At 51.5% G+C, this 21,259-nt stretch overlaps 1 protein-coding gene across 2 annotated transcripts; it reads left to right on the top strand.

Annotated features, from left to right (window-relative positions):
* Positions 1-1,021: 1,021 nt before the first annotated feature.
* sarm1 (sterile alpha and TIR motif containing 1) lies at positions 1,022-19,514 on the top strand. Of its 2 annotated transcripts, none has more exons than XM_033045852.1 (9): positions 1,022-1,711; positions 5,072-5,687; positions 9,278-9,490; positions 9,867-9,958; positions 10,142-10,479; positions 12,418-12,517; positions 14,842-15,031; positions 16,055-16,176; positions 17,964-19,514. In XM_033045852.1, exons 1-9 carry the CDS (start codon positions 1,383-1,385, stop codon positions 18,046-18,048), a joined length of 2,085 nt encoding a protein of 694 aa, XP_032901743.1. In that variant the 5' UTR covers positions 1,022-1,382; the 3' UTR covers positions 18,049-19,514. The 2 variants fall into 2 exon arrangements, with proteins under 2 accessions (XP_032901743.1, XP_032901744.1); XM_033045853.1 differs by having other exon boundaries at positions 10,142-10,377.
* The last annotated feature ends 1,745 nt before the right edge of the window (positions 19,515-21,259 follow it).

Raw genomic sequence — 21,259 nt, forward strand, 5'->3', positions numbered from 1 at the left:
AACAATGTGTATTTAAATCCAGTCACCTTGCAAAATATTCCAAGGCGCACCCAGACAAGTTATCAAACTAACATTGACATTAACTCAAGGACAGATGTCAAATGCTTGGTCACAAGATGCAATTTAAGGAGTGACTTGTCCGAGAGAGGTGATTGTATTAGAGAAGGGAGAGGCTGTAAAATGGAAGAATGCCGAGATCTCTGAGTTATTGGAAAGAGATGGTGCTATTGATGGATTTGTACACAACATGTATATAAAATTTAAAAGATTCTCCCAGTTCTCCCTCCCTCCCCACCTTCTTCTGCACCATGTGGGATTCCCCAAATTCCCCAAACCATGCTTGAACCGTGACCCTGCGTTCAGAACCTACAGGAGTCATACAGAAACAGGCCCTTTGGGGCTCCACGTCGATACATTACCTGTCTCTACTAATCTTGATCAATCACATTAGGTGAACAGCATTCTCTGCCTTGACAATTCAAGTACTTGTCGAGATGCTTGTGAGAGTCTCTGACTCCACCATCTATGTAGGCATTGCCTTCCAGGTTCCAACCAACCTCGGTGTGATAAACCATCCCTCTCAGGTCCCCTAAATCCTCTAACCTATCATCTTAAACTTCCCCAACATCGGGAACAATCTTCCTGCATTTAGCCTGTCCAACCCCTTAAGAATTTTGTAAGTTTCTATAAGATCCCCCCCCCTCAATCTTCTAAATTCTAGCGAGTACAAACCGAGTCTATCCAGTCTTTCTTCATATGAAAGTCCTGACATCCCAGGAATCAGTCTGGTTAAGGACCCCTCCCTCAGAGAGACCACCAGAGCTCCCCTTCCCTCTCCCCTTCCCTCTCCCCTCTGCTGTTGCTCCCTAGTTCTCCCCTCCCCCTCACGCTGACGCCATCCTGCGGCTGCGCACTTGCTCCCTGTCGCTGTCCGAGGACTGAAGCCGCCGCTCCCGGACCCAGACCGTCCGTCCACCCGCTCCCGTCCCGGGGCCGCCCGCCCGCCCGCCCGCTCGCCCACCCGGTCCGGCCACACTCCAGACCCAACCCCGATCTGGACCTGGACCTCAGGCCAAACCCGGTCCTGTCTCTGTGTTACCCGGTGCTGTCCCAGTGTTACCCGGTTTTGTCCTGGAGTGACTCGATCCCGGGTATCTGGGAGTGACCCGGTCCTTTCCCAGCGTTGCGGTCCTGCCCTCGGGTATCTCAGGGTAAATCGGTTCTGTCCGGGTGTCCTGGTCCTGTCCCGGGGTGACTGGTTCTGATCCGGATATCTGGGGGTTGAGCCGGTCCTGTCTCGGGCATCTCGGGGTGACCCAGTCCTGTCCCTGGGTTACTCGCTCCTGTCCCGGGTGACCCGAGTACGCTCAGTCCCCGCGGCCATGCTGAGCCAAACCCGGCGCAAGAAGCCGGCGGCGAGCCCGCCCAGCCCGGAGCTGGTGCCGGCGCAGGACCTGCGGGAGGCTCTGTTGGCCCTGCGGCAGGATCGCACAGAGGAAGGGAAGCGAACACACTTGGCCTACATCCACCACCTGGTGAAGGAGGCCTGGCAGCTGCCGGGCCGGGGCCGGGAGGTGGCGTCCGCTCTGTGCCGAGAGATCCGGCTACAGGGCGCGCTGGAGCTGCTCATGGAGATGATGCAGTCCCGGGGCACCGACACCCGCTACGAGGCGGGGAAACTGCTGGAGCAGGTCCTGATCACAGAGAACAGGTGAGTTCCCTCCTCCCACAGCGCGGCGCTCCCTCACCGCCCCTCCCACAGCGCGGCGCTCCCTCACCGCCCCTCCCACAGCGCGGCGCTCCCTCACCGCCCCTCCCACAGCGCGGCGCTCCCTCACCGCCCCTCCCACAGCGCGGCGCTCCCTCACCGCCCCTCCCACAGCGCGGCGCTCCCTCACCGCCCCTCCCACAGCGCGGCGCTCCCTCACCGCCCCTCCCACAGCGCGGCGCTCCCTCACCGCCCCTCCCACAGCGCGGCGCTCCCTCACCGCCCAAGAGAGTTAATTTGTAGAGTGCCTCCGAGATAGTTTCTTTGAGCGTCTTGTCGTGGAGCCGACCATTGATACGGCAATTCTAGATTTAGTGTACAATGAATAAGAGGACTTGAGGTAAAGGAACTACTAGGCGGTAGATACCACAATATGATTAGATTTAACCTACAATTTGAAAGGGAGAAGGTGAAATCGGATGTGTCGGTATTACAAATGAGCAAAGGTGACTTCCGAGGCATGAGGGAGGAACTGGCAAAGATCGTTCATAACAAAAGGATTTGAGTATAAGAGCAGGGAGGTTCTGCTGCAGTTGCACAGGGTCTTGGTGAGACCACACCTGGAGTATTGCGTACAGTTTTGGTCTCCTAATCTGAGGAAAGACATTCTTGCCATAGAGGGAGTACAGAGAAGGTTCACCAGACTGATTCCTGGGATGGCAGGACTTTCATATGAAGAAAGACTGGATAGACTCGGCTTGTACACGCTGGAATTCAGAAGATTGAGGGGGATCTTATAGAAACTTACAAAATTCTTAAGGGGTTGGACAGGCTAGATGCAGGAAGATTATTCCCGATGTTGGGGAAGTCCAGAACTAGGGGTCACAGTTTAAGGATAAGAGGGAAGTCTTTTAGGACCGAGATGAGAAAATCATTTTTTACACAAAGAGTGGTGAATCTGTGGAATTCTCTGCCACAGAAGGTAGTTGAGGCCAGTTCATTGGCTATATTTAAGAGGGAGTTAGATGTGGCCCTTGTGGCTAAAGGGATCAGGGGGTATGGAGAGAAGGCAGGGATGGGATACTGAGTTGGATGATCAGCCATGATCATATCGAATGGCGGTGCAGGCTCGAAGGGCCGAATGGCCTACTCCTGCACCTATTTTCTATGTTTCTATGTCTAGAAAGTTGCGAATGACGGTGGATCAGCAATGGCAGAAATCTCTGCAGATAATTCGGAAGGTGCAGGATCATTTCATTCCAGGGGGAGAATAAGATGACTATAGCTGACAAGGGAAGTCAAGGACAACAGAAAAGCAAAAGAGAAGGCATATAGCATTGCAAAGATTAGTGGGAAGCCATAGGATTGGGATGATTTTAAAGAACAACAAAAGGTTCTTAAGGACAATAGGGTGAGAAAAGACGAAATGCAAATGTAAGCAGGCCAATAATATAAAAGAGAATAGCAAGTGTTTCTACGGTTAAATCAAGAGTAAAAAAGAGTGGACGTTGGGCCGCTGGAGAATGATGCAGGACAAGTGATAACGGGAAATCAAGAATTGGCAGAGGAATTGAATAACTTTTTTGCATCAGTCTTCATAGTGGAAGACACCAGCAATGTGCCTGCAATCCTAGAGTCAGAGGGTGTAATTTAGTGGAGTGGTGATTACTAAGGAGAAGGTGCTTGGAAAACTGAAAGGTCTGAGGGTGGATGTCACTTGGACCCCAGGGTTCTGAAGGAGGTGGCCTCAGAGATCGCGGAGGCATTAGTTATGATATTTCAAGATTCACTAGAGTTAGGAGTGGTTCCTGAAGATTGGAAAATGGCGAATATCTCCCCGCTGTACAAGAAGGATGCACAGCAGAAGAGTGGAAACTACAGATAGACACAAAAAACTGGAGTAACACAGCGGGCCAGGCAGCATCTCTGGAGAGAAACATTTCTGGTTGAGAGCCTTCTTCAGAGCAGAAACTATAGGTCAGTTAGCCTGACTTTGGTGGTTGGTAAGATTTTAGAGTCAATTATAAAGGATGAGGTTACGCAGCATTTGGAAGTTCACAATAAAATAGGCCGGTCATCATGGTTTTGTGAAGGTAAGATCTTGCCTGTCGAATCTGCTGGAGTTCTTTGAGGAAGTTAGTAGCAGGACAGACAGAGGGGAGGCAGGTATTGAAGGGACGATACTAACATGGATTGCTGGATACCTGGATGGTAGAAGGCAAAAAGTTGTAATTAAATGCGCTATTTCAGGTTGGCTGCCAGTGACCAGTGACTAGTGGAGTTCCGCAAGGGTCGGTGCTGGGACCGCTGGTCTTCACGTTGTATATTAATGGTTTGGATCAGGGGATTGAAGGCTTTGTGACAAGTTTGCAGATGATGCTAAGACAGGTGGAGGGGTAGGCAGTGTTGAGGAAGCAGGGACTCTGCAGAAGGACTTGGACAGATTAGGAGATTGGGCAGAGAAGTGGCCGATGAAATTCAGTATAGCAAAGTGCGGAGTCATGCATTTTGGTAATAAGAATAAAAGTGTAGGTAATTTTATAAAATCCAGAAATTGGAGGTGCAAAGGAACTTGGGAGTGCTGGTTGCAGGACTCCCAAAAGGTTAATTTGCAAGTCGAATCAGTAGTAAGGAAGGCAAATTCTATAAGGCGCTGGTCAGGCCGCATTTAAAGTGCTGTGGGCAGATTTGGGCCTCATATCTGAGGATGTGTTGTCTCTGGAGAGGGTCCAGAGGAGGTTTACAAGAATGATTCTAGGAATGAGTGGGTTAACCTATGAGGAGCATTTGACCGCACTGGGCCTCTACTCGCTGGAGTTTAGAATGTTGAGGGAGGACCTCATTGAAACTTACAGAATAATGAAAGGTATAGATAGAGTGGATGCGGAAAGGATGTTTCCACTGGTGGGAGAGTCTAGGACCAGAGGTCATAGCCTCAGAATTAAAGGGTGCTCTTTTAGAAACAAAGTGAGGAGTAACATATTTAGTCAGAGGGTAGTTAATCTGTGGAACTCATTGCCACAAAGGGCTGTGGAGGCCAAGTCAGTGGATATTTGTAAGACAGAGATAGACAAATTCTTGATTAGAACGGGTGTCAAGGATTATGGGGAGAAGGCAGGAAAATGGGATTAGGAGGCAGAGATTAGCCATGATTGAATGGCGGAGTGGACTCGATGGGCTGAATGGCCTAATTCTACTCCTGTAACTTGTGAACTTGTGAACTGCCCCTCCCACAGTGCTGGGATAGGGATGTTTGGGTCCTGTGCCGATGCTGGTGGGTGGTGCCACATTGGTGGTCTCAGTCCACCGCTGGTCCCCCTGACCTCTGATGGTTCTCCCCCCCCCCCCCCCTCCCCCTGGCAGGGACCGCTTGGCGCGCACGGGCCTGCCCGCCATCTTGCAGCTGTCGATGGAGAGGGAGGATGTCGCGCTGGCGGCCATCGTGTCCGGCCTGCTGCAGCACATGTTCAAGCAGTCCGAGGTGACCTCACATCTCCTCATCACCAACGGCGGCCTGGACTTCATCCTCTACTGGTGCCGCAGCAAGGATACCACCATCCTACGGCACTGCGCCACTGCCCTCGCCAACTGCGCCATGCATGGCGGCCACGCCAACCAGCGGCTGATGGTGGAGAAGAAGGCCGCTGACTGGCTCTTCCCCCTGGCCTTTGCCAAGGACAAGACGGTGCAGTTCCACGCCTGCCTGGCCATCACCGTGCTGGCCACCAACAAGGAGATCGAGAGGGAGGTGGAGAGGTCAGGCACCTTGGACCTGGTGGAGCCGTTCATCGCCTCCCTGCAGCCCGAGGGGTTTGTGCAGACCTGGCTGGACAGCGCGGAGAACTCGCAGGGACGCACGGCGTGTGAGCTACAACGCCTGGTGCAGCTCCTCGACAGCTCCAGGGTGGAGGCCCAGTGCATCGCCGCATTCTACCTCTGTGTCGAGGCTGCATTGAAGGCTCGGCAGAACAAGACGCAGGTACCAGGACGGGGCGAGGGGTTGTGTGGGGAGAGGAGGGGGAAGGGGTCAGAGGGAGTGACAGCAGGGGGCTCGTAGCAAGGGAAGGGAGAGGTCACAGGGACCAGGAGGGAAAAGAGAGATCTAAGGAATCAAGAGTTGGAGGCTCTAGAGCATCACTAGTGCATCTGCCTCTAGCACCACCCTTGGCAGCATGTTCCAGGCACTCACCACTCTAAAAAATCCACTACTGTGTAAAAAAAATACATTTCTTTAACTCTCCCCCCCCCCACCCCCCCCCCCCCCCTCCCCCCGCCCCCTCACCAGGAAATTATGCCCTCTACTCTTTGACATTTCCACCCTGGGAAAAGTTCTGACCTGTTACCCTATCTATACCTCTCATAAGATCATAAAGTCATATGCGATAGGAGCAGAATTAGGCATCAAGTCTAGTCAAGTCAAGTCACATTTATTTATATAGCACATTTAAAAAAACAACTCTCGTTGGCCAAAGTGCTTTACATTTGTTATAAGAATAGCACAACAAAACAAACTACATACATATATACATGTAGCCCTCACTCAGAGGACGTCAGGAAAGGCTTGGGAGTATAGATAAGTCTTTAGTCTTGACTTAAAAGAGTCGATGGAGGGGGCAGTTCTGATGGGAAAGGGGATGCTGTTCCACAGTCTAGGGGCTGCAACCGCAAAGGCGCGGTCGCCCCTGAGCTTAGGCCTAGACCGTGGGATATTCAGCAACCCCAAGTCGGCCGATCTGAGGGGCCTGGAGGTGGAGTGGTAGGTGAGAAGACTTTTTATGTAGGTGGGGGCAAGCCCATTGAGGGCTTTGTAGACATGGAGGAGGATCTTGAAGTTTATACGGAACCGCACAGGGAGCCAGTGGAGAGAGGCCAGGATCGGGGTGATGTGGTCCCTTTTTCGGGTCCCTGTCAGGAGTCTCGCTGCGGCGTTTTGGACCAGTTGCAGGCGGGACAGGGAAGATTGGCTGATGCCAGTGTAAAGGGAGTTGCAGTAATCTAGGCGGGAGGAGATGAATGTGTGGATGATCTTTTCCAGGTCATCAAACTGGAGGAAGTCTACTCTGGCCATTCAATCACCCCTGATCTATCTTTCCCTCTTAGCCCTATTCTCCTGCCTCATCCCCATAACCCCTAACACCCGCACTAATCATGAAAATATCTATCTCTGCCTTAAAAATATAATTATTTTATATACTTCTATCAGGTCCCCTCAACATCTGATGCCCCAGAGAAAATAATCCAATTTGTTCAACCTCTCTTTATAGCTAATACTCCTCTGACCTTAAACCTATGCACTCTGGTCTTTGACTTTTCCATCCTAGTATCTGACTCTTCTCCTCCAGACGTTAACTATCCCGGAATATTTAATTCACAACCTCAGTCATTTTACAACCGCATCTCCGTAAGTATGAGTAGGTTCTGCCAAATTATTCCTAAGGTGCCATTAATTAATTTATCTTGGCACAAATGCTGCCTCTAATCAGATAAAGATCCATCAATTCTCCGTAGTTTCCTGCCCATTCTCTTTGTGTGATCATTCCATTTGCAGAGTGTTTATCATGACCTGTTTCACTGCAATGCGCCATCATCTCTCTGAATTTTCCCTCATGAGAGGACTCTGCCCTCCCTAATCCAACTAGTTTTAGTTACAGCCGACCTTAAAAGCCATTCAAATGCAGGCTGTTCCAGTGGAACAATCTCCTCATTCCCAGTGCAGGTGCCTTAAGAGCTGAAACTATTTCTCCCACAATGGTCCTTATGCTTTCCATTCAACTCTGAACCTTTCCTCCATTGATTATTTCGTTCAGACTTCGGTCTGAATGACAATAAAGGCATATCTATCTATCTATTGCCTTTGAGGTTCAACTTTGTAATTTGGATCCTTGCAGCTCACACAACACCAGCAGAACCTTCCTTGCACTAGAAATGTCACATGGATGACACAATGGCCCTCTCCCTCCCTCCCACTCCACCTTCCTCTCCAGCCTCTGAGCCCTGGTCCTCAGCAAACCCCTGGTCATGACCGCAGGGAACAGGATCTAACCCTGTAACTATAGGGCCTGCTGGATCTCCTGGTTGCTAACTCCCTTTCCCATTCCCACACCAGCCTCTCTGTTCTGGACCTCCTCCATTGCCACAGTGAGGACACATGCAAACTGGAGGAACAGCACCTCATATTCCGATTGGGTAGCTTTCAACCCAATGGGATGAAAATTGAATTTTACAATTGAATGTAACACTCCCACTTCTTTCTCTTTCTTTCCCATGCACCCCCTACCCCAGTACCCACCCATTTCTCTCACTATCCTTATCCACTTTCTCCCCGACCCCCACCCCCTTCCATGTATATCCCACCCTCTGGCTTCATATTTAACTCCCCTTCTATCCTTCTCTGACACCCTTTTGTCTACTATTCACCTCTAGCCTTTGTCACGTACTACACCCATTTGACAATCAACCCACCCCCCTCACCTGCATCCACCTATCACTCGCCATGCTTTGCCCCCCCCCCCCCCCCCCAACCTCTATATTCCAGCTTTCTCCACCTTACTACAATCAGTTTGAAGGCGGGTCCTGACTGAAAACATTGCCTATTCATTACATACCATACAATACTACATTATTTCTTTATTTATCGCAGGAGGGAAATTAATTTGCCAACAGTCTTAAAAAGCACAAAATACATGAAACATGAATTTAAAGTGACGAGTGGAAATGCCCTGGGGATTGCCAAATTGAGGAGGTGGGGGGGGGGGGGGGGGGAGAGCCAGTCTCAGTCTACCCCACCACAGAAGGGGGAGGAGTTGTACAGTTTGATAGCCACAGGGAAGAAGGATCTCCTGTGGCGTTTTGTCCTGTATCTTGGTGGAACCAGTCTGTTGCTGAAGGTGCTCCTCAGGTTGACCAGTGTGACATGGAGGGGGTGAGCTGTATTGTCCAGGATGCTCCACAGTTTGAGGACCATCCTCCCCTCCAAGACCACCTCCCATGAATCCAACAACGCCCCCAGGACAGAGCCAGCCTACCTGATGAGCTTGTTACTAATGCTGCTGCCTGACCGCCTGAGTTACTCCAGCACTTTGTGTATTGCGCAAGATTCCAGCATCTGCAGTTCCTCGTGTCTCATGCCACAATACCAGTCCTATCGCTGCTGCATTCCTTTCCAAACCCCCACTAACAATACCCACTGTATGTGCTTACTTCATTACCGACCCTGCAGGCACACTAATGCTCATCTCTTGGACAAATGCAGAGCCAAAGGACCCTGCAATACTGCCTTTTGCATCTCCGCAGAGTGTCATGGAGCAGTGAAACATGCCTGGGTGGGGGTCTGTATCTGTGTGCTCTGGGTCTGGCTGAGGTGCTCCACATCTGTGTCTTGTTGGGGGTCTGTATTTGGGTGTCTGGGCAGGGTGGGCGTTATGTGTCTGGGTGGGTGGGGTCCATGTCTGTGGGATGTGGGGTCTGTAGGGTGGGCTGTCCAGGTCGGAGTGTGTGGGATGGGGTGGGGGTCCATCTCTGTAGGGGGTAGGGCGATGGAGCAGTCTGAACCCGCCGTGCCTGTTCCAGATCTTCCATGAGGTGGGAGCAGCGCAGAGCCTGAAGCGGATCGTGAGCTACTCGGGCCACGCCACCACCTCCACGCTGGCCAAGAAGGCCTTGTGCCTGATGGGGGAGGACATCCCGCGGAGACTCTCCCCCAACGTCCCCAACTGGAAGCCGTTGGAGGTGCAGACCTGGCTGCAGCAGGTCGGATTCGCCACCTACTGCGAGAGGTTCTGGGTGAGCGGTGCAGGGGTACGGACATGGAGTGGTGGGAATCTGGGTGTAACGCGGGCCTGGAGCAACTGGAATCTGGGTGTAACGCGGGCACGTAACCGGGATACAGGGGTAACAGGGGTACAGAGTGGGATCTGGGTGTAATGTGGTGTAACGCAAGCACAGAGCGGCCGGTACCAGGGCATAATACTGGTGTGATGCTGGCTAACGGGGCATAATGCGGGCACAGAGCATCTTGAATTGGGGCATAAAGTGGGTGTAATACGGCTCAAAGCGGCCGGGATCCGGGTGTAACGTAGGTGTAACTCGGGTGTAACGTGGGTGTAACTCGGGTGTAACCCACAGCCCTATTCCACTAACTGATTTCTCTCTCTGCCAGGACCTACAAGTTGACGGAGACCTCCTGCTGTTGGTTTCTGACTTGGAATTAAAGGAAGACTTGGGGATACAATCCAGTATCACTCGAAGAAGGTGTGGGAATATCCTTTTTATATCTTTGCAGAACAACCCATTGTGACCTTAAGATGAAAGGTAGAGGGAGCTTCACTGTGTGACTGACTCTGGGAGTGTGTGATGGGATAGTGTTGAGGCATTTAAATTTCACTATAAATGGAAATCGTTTTTAAGAGAGATAATCTTGTTTTATTTTTGAAGGTTTACCCGGGAACTGAGTGAGTTAAAGACCAATGCCAATTACACCACGTGTGATCCCAGTAGCCTATCGGACTGGTTGGGCAGCATCGACCCCCACTTTCGGCAGTACACCTACAACCTGGTGCACTGCGGCATTGGCAAGGGAACTCTATCTGGCGTGACGGAGGAGCAACTAGTATCGGACTGCCGGATTGAGAACGGAATTCACCGGGCCCGGATCTACGCCACCGGACAGGGTGAGAGGCAGAGCATTCACCAGGACATTAGAGTCCTGGAGTCATACAGTGTGGAAACAGGCACTTTGGCCCAACTTGTCCACGCCAACCAACATGTCCAAGGTACACTACTCCCATCTGCCCGCGTTTGGCCCATATCCCTCCAAACCTGTCCTAATGTTTCCTGAACATTAGCGAGGATTTCAGTATTTACCGGTGCTGAGTATCTACCTTACACTGTGGCCGAGGAGTTTGTCACCATTTCACCTCCAGACTCCCGCTGACTGCCTCTCTCTCTCTCTCTCTCTCTCTCTCCCTCGCTCTGCTCCTCCAGTGAGGGGGGCTGTAATCTCTCCATGCTGCTGAGGCTTGCTTACAGTAAACAGAGATCGCACCTCTCCGCACTGTCCTGTCAAACTCTGCAGAGCAGCCTTGTCCGCTCACGGTCCTGAACCCGTCCACCCATCCCCTACAGCAGGGTGGGAGCACCTTCAGTAGCAGGACCACAGTGCCTCAAGCAGACGGCTCCCCTCATCACCTTTCCAACGGGAGAGTAAAGATGGGCGGTAAACGCCAGCGAAGGCCACATCCTGTGATGACTAATGTGATCTTTGATTGATGTGGTGAACTCACTCACACCCAGACCTGACCTCTAACGTCATGTTTAGTTCAGTTTAGTTAGTTCAATTTAGTTTAGTTTAGAGATACAGCGAGTCTTCTTCTTCTAGCGAATGAAACATAAACCAATGGAATAGTTAGATCTCAAGCTGGGTGTTGAGCAGCCAGGGTTTTGTCTCTGTGTCAATGTCTGCCAGGCCCTGAGCTCCATTTGGTGGGTGGTAGAGCGGGCACCCAGAGATGACATGGTTGGCTGTCTGTTGTTCTGCTCCGCATTCACAGGCTGGGCTCTGGCGGAGCCTCCATCTACACAATACAATACAATACAATTTATTTGTTGTCATTTGAACCTCATTGAGGTTCAAACGAAATTTGGTTTCTGCAGTCATACACGCAGGAACAAGAACCAGGACACAACACAATTTACACAAACATCCATCACAGTGAATCTCCTCCTCACTGTGATGGAAGGCAAAGTCTTATCTCTCCCCTGCACTCCTCATTCTCCTCCCGATGTCAGACGCAAAGCCCCCGGCTGCGATGGTAAGTGTCCTGCGGCCATTAAAGCAGCGCCGGGTGATGCAAGGCCACGCTCCGGGTCTTGGTGTTGGAGCCCCCCGGCCGGCGCTAGCAAGTCCCACGGCCGTTAAAGCCGCGCCGGGCAATGATGTAAGGCCCCGTTCCAGGTAATTTTCAACCCCGCATCTCGGGCGGGAGAAGTCGCCGTGGCGGAAGCCCTGAAAAGCGGTCTCCCAGCAGAGACCCGCGGGCTCCCGGTGTTACTGTCCACCAGACCTGCGGTTGGAGCCTCCGAATCTCTGGGGTCGGGCTGCAGCAGCGCGCCACCACAGCTCCTCCCGCTCCGAACTCGGCCAGCTCCGCGATGGTAAGTAAGTCCGCAGGTCGTTCTGGTTGGAAGCCGCTCCACGGTGCTAGGCCCCAACAACAACGGAGACCCGACAGAGAAAAGGTCGGGTTCTCCGTGCAGGGGAAAGATTTTAAAAGTTCCCCCCCCCCCACCCCCCGCCCCCACACACATACCCAGTTTTAAAAAAACCACTTTAAACTACATTCAAACGAGACAAAAAATAAAAAAACGACAGACGGACTGCAGAGGCCGCTGCGACGTGAGTCGCGCCGCCCACCCATTCGGCCCAACAGGTCCGCGCCGACCAGCGATCCCCGCACATTAACACTATCCTACACCCACTAGGGGCAATTTAAAAAAACATTTTACCAAGCCAATTAACCAATAAACCTGTACGTCTTTGGAACGTGGAAGGAAACTGATTTCGGAGAAAATCAACGCAGGTCACGGGGAGAACGTTCAAACTCCGTACAGACAGCACCCACAATCGGGATCGAACCCGGGTCTCTGGCGCTGCATTCGCTGTAAGGGAGCATCTCTACCGCTGTGCCACAGTTTCTCCTCTTATCTTGCAGAACTGCTGTCCAATTTGCCCCAGTCCCGCATTGAAACCTGCGATGGAAGTCCCGATGTCTTCATCAGTTACCGGAGGTCCACGGGATCGCAGCTGGCCAGGTGTGTACTCTCCGTCCAGCCAAGGTCAGGGCCTGGCCACTTGCAGGGCAGCCAGAGTGTTGTGAAGCCCCTCAGGATACGTGTGGTCATTGTCCCCTGTGCAGAGACACAGTGTAAATCGTGATTAGACACAAGTACAACAGGTAGCTCAAGGAGAAAAATACCAGAGCGCTGAATATAGTTTCATGGTGTTGCAGATGCAGAGAAAATGCAGATAAAAAATAGTGCACGGGTTGTGATGAGGTACATTGGAAGATTCAGACTATACCCAAATTATGGGGGGGACCGTTCAGTAGTTTGATAACACCGGGGAAGAAGCTGTTCCTGAATCTGGTGGTACATGCTTTCAAGCTTCTGTATCTTCTGCCCAATGGGAAATGGGAGAAGAGGGAATGACTGGGATGTTGATGCTCCTAGATTATGTTGGCTGCTTTCCCGATGCAACGTGAAATGTGAATGGAGTTGATGGTGCGAAGTCTGGTCTGTGTGATGGATTGGGCTACATCCACAACTCTCGGCAATTTATTGTGGTCTTGGGCAGAGCTGTTGCCAAACCAAGCTATGATGCATCCCGATAGGATGTTTTCTACAATTCGTCTACAGGTTGGTTAAGAGGTGTTGGAGACTTTTGGAACTTCCATTAATCTTCTGAGGAGGCATTAGTGCTTTCATGGCTGTAGCTTGTCCTGGTAATAATAATAATAATAATAATATCTTTTATTGTCATCGTACATCAGTGCAACGAGATTTAGTATGCAGCTTCCAACCGATGTAAAGAAAAGTAAAATAAATAAATAAGCTGTGTGACGTGACCATCCGAGGGAGACAGTCCAGGGGGGATGGGGGGCACTCAGCAGGGCCGGTTCAGTGCCTCTATAGCTCTTGGAATAAAGCTGTTTCTGAGTCTGGAGGTTCGGGCGTAGAAGGCCTTGTAATGTCTGCCGGAGCGAAGTAGTTCAAACAGTCCATTACATGGGTGTGAGGAGTCTTTATGGATGCTGACGGCCTTCCTGAGGCACCGTGTGTGGTAGATGTCCTCCAAGGCTGGTAGCTGTGTCCCAATAATCCTTTGCGCTCTGTGGACGACGCGCTGAAGAGCTCTCCTCTCCGCCTCTGTGCAGCTGAGATACCACACAGGGATGCCATACGTTAATATGCTCTCTGTGGTGCAGTGGTAGAACATTGTCAGCAGCTGTTGGGGCAGACCAGTCTTTTTTAATGTCCTCAGGAAGAACAGTCGTTACTGTGCCTTCTTGTCCAGTGCAGCGGTGTTGGTGGACCATGTGAGGTCCTCTGAAATGTGAGTGCCCAGAAACTTAAAGCTGGACACTCTCTCCACACTTTCCCCATAAATGGAGATTGGGGTGTATTCTCCATTATGGGACCTCCTGAAGTCAATAATCAGCTCCTTGGTCTTGGAGGTGTTTAGTGACAAGTTGTTACGTGCGCACCAGTCCGCCAGGTTCTGCACCTCCGCTCTGTATTTTGTTTCATCACCGTTGGTGATCAGCCCAATCACTGTTGTGTCGTCTGCAAACTTCACAATGGTGTTGGTGTCGAATGCAGGAACACAGTCGTGAGTGAAGAGGGAGTAGAGCATGGGGCTTAGTACACAGCCCTGTGGTGTGCCGGTGCTCAGGGTGATAGTGGAGGACAGGTGCGGGCCCAGTCTCACTGCCTGCGGTCGCTCCGTCAGAAAGTGAGACGGTGGAACCAGGCTAGGGTTTGCTGCTCAGACACAAACACACCAAGAAAACAGAACTTTGGAATTTGAGAGGGGAGACCTCTCCTCCTTTATCCCAGGCCCCTCTCTCTGGCTATGGACAGCGAGAGGGAGGTCTATCTACTGGTTCAGAACCTGGTGGTGTGGGACTTCAGGCTTCTATACTTCCTGCCCGATCCTAGCAACAAGAATAGGGCAAGGCTGGTGATCCTTGATGATAGATGACGCCTTCATGAGACAACATCTCATGTAGATGCTTTTGTTGATGGGAAGTGCTGGGTCCACTGCTCTCGGCAGCCTTTTGTGTTCTTGTGCATTGGAATTGCAGTACCAGGCCATAGTGCAACTAGTCAGGGTCAGTTTAGTTTAGAGGTACAGCAAGGAAACAAGTTTGGATGGTCCACCAGGTCCACACTGACCACTCACACTACACTAGTTCTATGTTATCCCAGTTTCCCACCGGTGATCCTTGGTAATGCTGTCCGGAGGCAGTCTAACACAGGGATAGGGCTCCTTGTTAGTTGCTCTTGATGTGGTTGAGTGAGTGCTTTGAGGTTAACTCCAGTGGTCTACATACACACTCACCTTCCTCCGTGTTCAGCCTCCTGAAGGTTCACCTGCAGCTCCGTGGCCTGAGTGTCTTCATCGACGTGGAGAAGCTGGAGGCGGGCACGTTCGAGGACAAGCTGGTGCAGAGCGTGAAGCGAGCCAGTAACTTCCTACTGGTGCTCTCAGCCAACGCTCTGGACAAGTGCATGGACGACTTGGAGCTGAAGGACTGGGTGCACAAGGTGAATGGGGGGAGAAGGAGGGGTGAGGGAAGAGGAGCCATGCTTCACTGGGGGGTGGGTAGGGGGCGTGAGACCGGGTTAGAGATGTCACTCTTCAACACAGTCCCTGAGGCACCAAGAACAATGGCACAACTAGACTGCTGGGGGCACCTGTTCCTCTCACTGCCCCTCAATCCCCTCACTGCCCCCCACCTCCCTGCTCAATTCACCCCTCCTTGCACCTTCCAAACCATTGCCATCCACCCCATCTTCATCCCCATCCAAACCATCACCCCTCTAAAACCCCTCAGCCCCCTCACTGCCTCTCCACCTGACCTCCTCGCTGCTCCTATACTCACCTCCTCACCCCTTCCAATCCTTAATCACCCCCTCCAGGGAGCAGAGCGGGGGATGGAGGTGCTGTGAGTGGAGATGGAGGGAGGGTAATGGTGAAGCAGTAAGGGGTGGAGGAGCAATATGGGGTTGGAGGTTGCAGTGAGGAGGATGGAAGGGGTTTCTTGCAGGATGCGGGAGAGAGGACAGAATTAGCCTGGGATTATGCCTCTCAGCAGTTGGCACATATGCCTGGGATCTCTGCTGCAATTTCCAGTTTGACCCGGGCAAGCACAGAAAGATGCCACCGACAGACCGAGTCCCAATGGCTTCTTGACTTATGCACAAAGCAGTTGGTTCCCACACTAGGGGGCAGTGTTGAGCCACAGAGGACCAAGTGAGACCCAGCTCCAACCTGTGCTGGGTTGAACCAGTCAGGTCTTCTGTGGGACCCGTCGCCCGATGAGGGTCAGTGTGTGTGTGTGGGACCCGTCGCCCGATGAGGGTCAGTGTGTGTGTGTGGGACGAGGGGAAATGGGGTTTGATGGGAAAATGAACCCACCTTTGACTCACCGTGGTGAAGTCTGGAACAGCAGCAGCCCGAGGGCTGAATGGCCTCGCCCTATTCCTTCAAACAATGCCACAGGAACCTGTTTGTGATCTGCTCCGTGCTCAGCTGTCTAACACCCTAGTCCTCTGCCTTTGTTACAGGAGATCGTCCTTGCATTGTCCTGCAACAAGAACATTGTCCCCATCATCGACCAGTTCTCCTGGCCAGACCCCAGCCGGCTCCCTGAGGATATGAGAGACATCCTCAAGTTCAATGGCGTTCAGTAAGTGGAATTCCCAATGTCTCATTTCCTAGCATCCATTCCTTCCCTTGGGAATCTGCCCTATCCGAGCTATCCATTCTCTATTAAATTACCCTGAGCCTCTGGTGCTCCAAGGAATAGTCCTAGCCTCCCCAACTTCCTTACAGCTCAGGCCTTCAAGTCCTGGCAAATTCCTCAAAAATTGTTCTCTGCACGCTTTCCAGGTTAATTATATTTTTCCTCCCTTTGTTTTAAAGCTCCCCACCAAATGACCTAATTTGAAGAGCTTTCTGGATAGTTTCCCTCCATTCACAGAGATGGAACCCCGGGTTAATATTGCACTGCCCCTTCCTCTTTTCCAATCTGTCACACTTCAAGACTCTTCCTTGTAATGTGAAGTTGCCCAGCTTCCAAACAGATCTGTGTCCCAATCCATACCCTCAGTTCACCTGCAGGAAGGAACTGCAGATGCTGGTTTAAATCCAAAACGTCACCTATTCCTTTTCTCCAGAGATGCTTTCTGACCCGCTGAGTTACTGCAGCTTTTTGTACCTCTCCTCAATGGTCTTTTGTAATCTGGAGTCAGTGTCAATCAGAAGCATTCGCCATGTATTCAATGTGGCTTCAGAACAGATCAGAGGCTGGGAATCGTGTGGCAAAGAACAGCCCAACTCCCTGAAGCCCCATCTCACTCAGTTCACCATCTGTGAAGGGAATGGACAGATGATATTTCGAGTTTGAACCTTTCTTCAGACTCAAGGTCTCAATAAGGACCGAAGGAGAGTCCTGACCCAAAACATGGACTGTCTATTCCCTCCACAAATGTTGCCTGACCCACTGAGTTCCTCCAACACTTTGTGTTTTGCTCAAGAATCCAGCATCTGCAGTCTCTTGTGTGTACTGCCCATCATCTACAAGGCTCAAGTGTTGAGTGTACGGACTTACTCCACTTGCCTGGGTGGAGTTAGTCCATTTCCCACAGCCATCAGGCTATTAAACCTGGCTCGGACAAAACTTTGATTATTAATAACCCATTTTCTGTTATTTGCACTTGATCAGTTTATTTATTCATATGTGTATATATTTATATTATGGTATATGGACACACTTATCTGTTTTGTAGTAAATGCCTACTATATTCTGTGTGCTGAAGCAAAGCAAGAATTTCAGTGTCCTATACAGGGACACATGACAATAAATTCACTTGAACTTGAACACTTGAACTTGCACTCAACATCCTCTACATTAGCTTTGCACCATCTACAAGGCTCAAGTCAGGAAAGTGATGGAATGCTCGCCACTTGTCTCGATGAGCGCAGCTTCAACAGTACTCAAGAGACTCAACACCAACCAAGACGTAGCAGCCCTATGTCCTGGATGTACTCACCAAGGCTCCGTAGACAACATCTTCCAAACCCACCACCTCCACCAGCTGGAAGGACAAGGGCAACAAAAGCACGGGGGGACATCACCACCACTGGAAGCTGTCCTCCAAGCCACACACCATTCTGATGGAAATATGTTCCCGTTCCTTTACCGTCACTGGGTAAAAATGTGGAACCTCTCCCTAACAGCACAGTGGCACCACAGCGGTTCAAGAAGGCAGCTTCCCACCTGCCACTCAAGGGGTAATAGATGTTGGCTCAGCTTGTGAAACGCACTCCCATGAATGAATAAGAAACATTCCTGGTCTTTTGTAATCTGGAGCCTGTGTGCTCCTGGTAGTTACTGTATTTGATGTGGAGATCATTGCATGTTTATTCTTCCACCGTACACTTTGTGTTCTGCCTCTTGTGTCTCCGTCACAGGTGGGTTCATGAGTATCAGGACGCCAGTATCGAGAAGATCCTGCGGTTCCTACAAGCCCAGAACAACGTTGCACTGCTCTCCTGACTCCTGTTCCTCCTCCTCCAGCACGGAAAGCTCCCGTACTGGTCAGCACTGGTCTCTGGCCAGTGATCAGCGCTGGTCTCCAGTGTATGGTCAGTGCTGGTCACTGGTGGTCAATGCTGGACACTGGCAGTTAGCACTGGTCACCGGCGGTCACCACTGGACACAGGCAGTCACTGGCCAGTGGTCATCACTGGTCACTGGCAGTCACCACTGGTCACCGGCAGTCATCACTGGTCACTGGCAGACGTTCGGCCTGACGAGATGGAGGCAACTGCGAGGTGGTGTGCTGCTCAGGGCTGTGGCCGTGATGAAGGGGGACTGGGGTGGGGGGCAGCGAGGGCCCTGGCCCGGCACTGAAGCTTCCACACGGGGCAGTGGGAGACTGACCCACCTCAGCTGCTGCAGCACCCACAGCGGCAGACAACATGGGGGATACACACACAGGTCTACACCGACATACACACACCCCTACCTACATATAATGACATACACACACCTACCCACACACTTATACTGACATACATACCTATACTGACACACCCCTACCCACACACTGACATACGCAATCCTACCCATACACCCCCTTAAGACTCACACTAATTGAAATCTACCCACTTTCACACACCTACCCACTGTAACACACCTATCCACATCTACCCTCACTCATGCCTCACCTACTAACTCAACACACCCGTACTAACATACACCCTCACCCATCACTCCCCTGGTAAACGGACGTTTGCGGAGGGGGTGGGGTCAGTCCCTGGGTTCAGGGCCGGCTTGTCTGCCAGAGGATCAGTAACACACAGCCCACCTCTCGCCCGCTGCTCCGACTCACCTCAAGACCCCAGTACCGTGCCAATACCTGGCACATTTGCTGTCCCCCCCCCTTCCCTGACCCAGGGACTCCATCCACACCCACTCTTCAGCCTCGTTCCACCCCTTTGGATGTTCTGTCCCATCTCTCGAGCTCTGTCTTAGCTTCTAGGTTGTTTGCATGCCCACAGACCTGTCTCCCGATCCCTCGCTCCCATCTCCTGATCCTACTCTTTTCCTCATTCACTTCTCCGAATCCCATCTCTCTCTTCACATTTCTCTCCTTGTCTCGGGAACCAATCTCTCTCTGCCACTTATCCCTGGATCTCGGTCTTTCTTTGTCTCTCCCCCCCCCCCCTCCGGGTCAGCTGAGGTTCATCCCAGACCCTCTGACCTTTGCCATTTACCCATGGATGTTTTCCTTATCGATTTTCTGCCTCTACTCCTTGTGCCTTTACCTCCCCTCTCGGGTTAACAGCAGCCTTTTGGAAAATGAGGTCAACACTGCTTGCCTCCTGGTCTGTACCCTTCCCGATTCCCTTCAAGTATCTCAGGCCTCTGGACGGGTAAATTAAATTTCCCCTCAAATACTGCAATGTATATCCTGCTGATCTAATAAAAATGTGCTCTAGGATGAGAAACTGATTATGGAAAGAGGTTTTGTCATAAGTTATTAAAAAAAACATTATTTCCTATCGATAGATTGAAAAACCTAGCCCTGCCTGTTCAACTCCTACAGGAGGAAGGAAGAAGCTTTTGCTGAAGATACAAAGTTGGGTGTCTGTGTGGGTCAAGAAGAGGCTGCAGAGAGGTTTCAGATAGGAACACAGTGTGGAAAGGAAAATACATTGCGCAGAGTCATAGAACTAACTATACAGCACAGGAACAGATCCTTCGGCCCACCTTATCCATGCTGACCAAGTTGGCATTCCGGTCTAGTTCCATTTGCCTGTGTTTGGTTCACATCCCTCGAAACCCTTCCTATCCACCTATCTGTCCAAATCAAAGTGGTAATTGTTTCTGCTTCCAAGCTTTCTCTGGTAGCTTGTGCCAGATAAAGACTTGCCTCTGAATTGAACTTTTTCCCCTAAGTTCCTCCATCTCATGTTACACGTAAGGCGTCTAGGTTTAGAATTCTCTATCTTGGGGGGGGGAAAGATCATGAGCGCTCACCTCGTGATCTAGTACACTTCAATAGGGTCACCCCTTAGCCTCCCACACTCCAAAGGAAAAAGCACCCAGCCTATCCCCATACCTAATTTGGAAAAACGTGAATAAAATTAACAGACATTTTTTTTTAAATGGTGAGAGGGTGCGCCGCGCTGTGGGAAGGGCGGTGAGGGAGCGCCGCGCTGTGGGAAGGGCGGTGAGGGAGCGCCGCGCTGTGGGAAGGGCGGTGAGGGAGCGCCGCGCTGTGGGAAGGGCGGTGAGGGAGCGCCGCGCTGTGGGAAGGGCGGTGAGGGAGCGCCGCGCTGTGGGAAGGGCGGTGAGGGAGCGCCGCGCTGTGGGAAGGGCGGTGAGGGAGCGCCGCGCTGTGGGAAGGGCGGTGAGGGAGCGCTGCGCTGTGGGAAGGGCGGTGAAAGAGTACTCTGAAGAGTGCCTCTCTAACAGCACGGCGCTACGTCAGTAGCAAAGATCTTATAGCAGAGGATGTTTGGTCAGTAGTGCATGTTGACTGTGCGGCACACTCCCGGCACTGCTCCTCAGACAGTGAGTGCAGCACTCTCTCGGTTCCATCCGCGGACTGCACGGTGCCCCCTCTCCACCGGCCTTATGATAATCCGGCACCGAGCGTTGATCATCGTAGATTTCACTCATGTTTCTGAAGAGGGAGTTAAACCCGCAGCCTGCCCAACCGAAGGTGTGGGTGAAGTGGCTGAACCCCTCACACCTCTGCACCGTCTCAACGGGACAAAGAGGCAGACAGGAGTCTCCCACCCTGGGCCCTGCCTTGGTTGGGACCAGGCCTGTTCTCCAGTCCCCTCGGCCGCCCGTCTGCAGAGCTGAGCCACCGTTGATTTGTACCATTGCTGTCAAAGCCACGCCACCCTCTACTTCCCTATACCCGACAGGAAAACCCACACAACAAATATTCTTGCATTGTTGTTACTGACTTGCATTAAAGCTATAATCAAATACAAAATTTAAAACATTATGATCCTTAATTATTTTGGCAATTCTGAAATTTAACTGAAACCATTCGTAGCACGATAGATTTTTAGGCCTCTGGTGGAGCCTGCCGCTCAATTTAGGAAGAAAGGCCCATCAATGGCCATCATGGACTGTGCGGGATCTGGTATGGAAAACGCACTGGGAAATAACTGGTGAAGAGTGAAGATATAAAAACATAATTACTGCGGGACCAGAAATGACCAGAGGATAGGACTGAAGGAGA

The sequence above is a fragment of the Amblyraja radiata genome, chromosome 28, assembly GCF_010909765.2.
Source record: "Amblyraja radiata isolate CabotCenter1 chromosome 28, sAmbRad1.1.pri, whole genome shotgun sequence".
Taxonomy (NCBI): Eukaryota; Metazoa; Chordata; class Chondrichthyes; order Rajiformes; family Rajidae; genus Amblyraja; species Amblyraja radiata.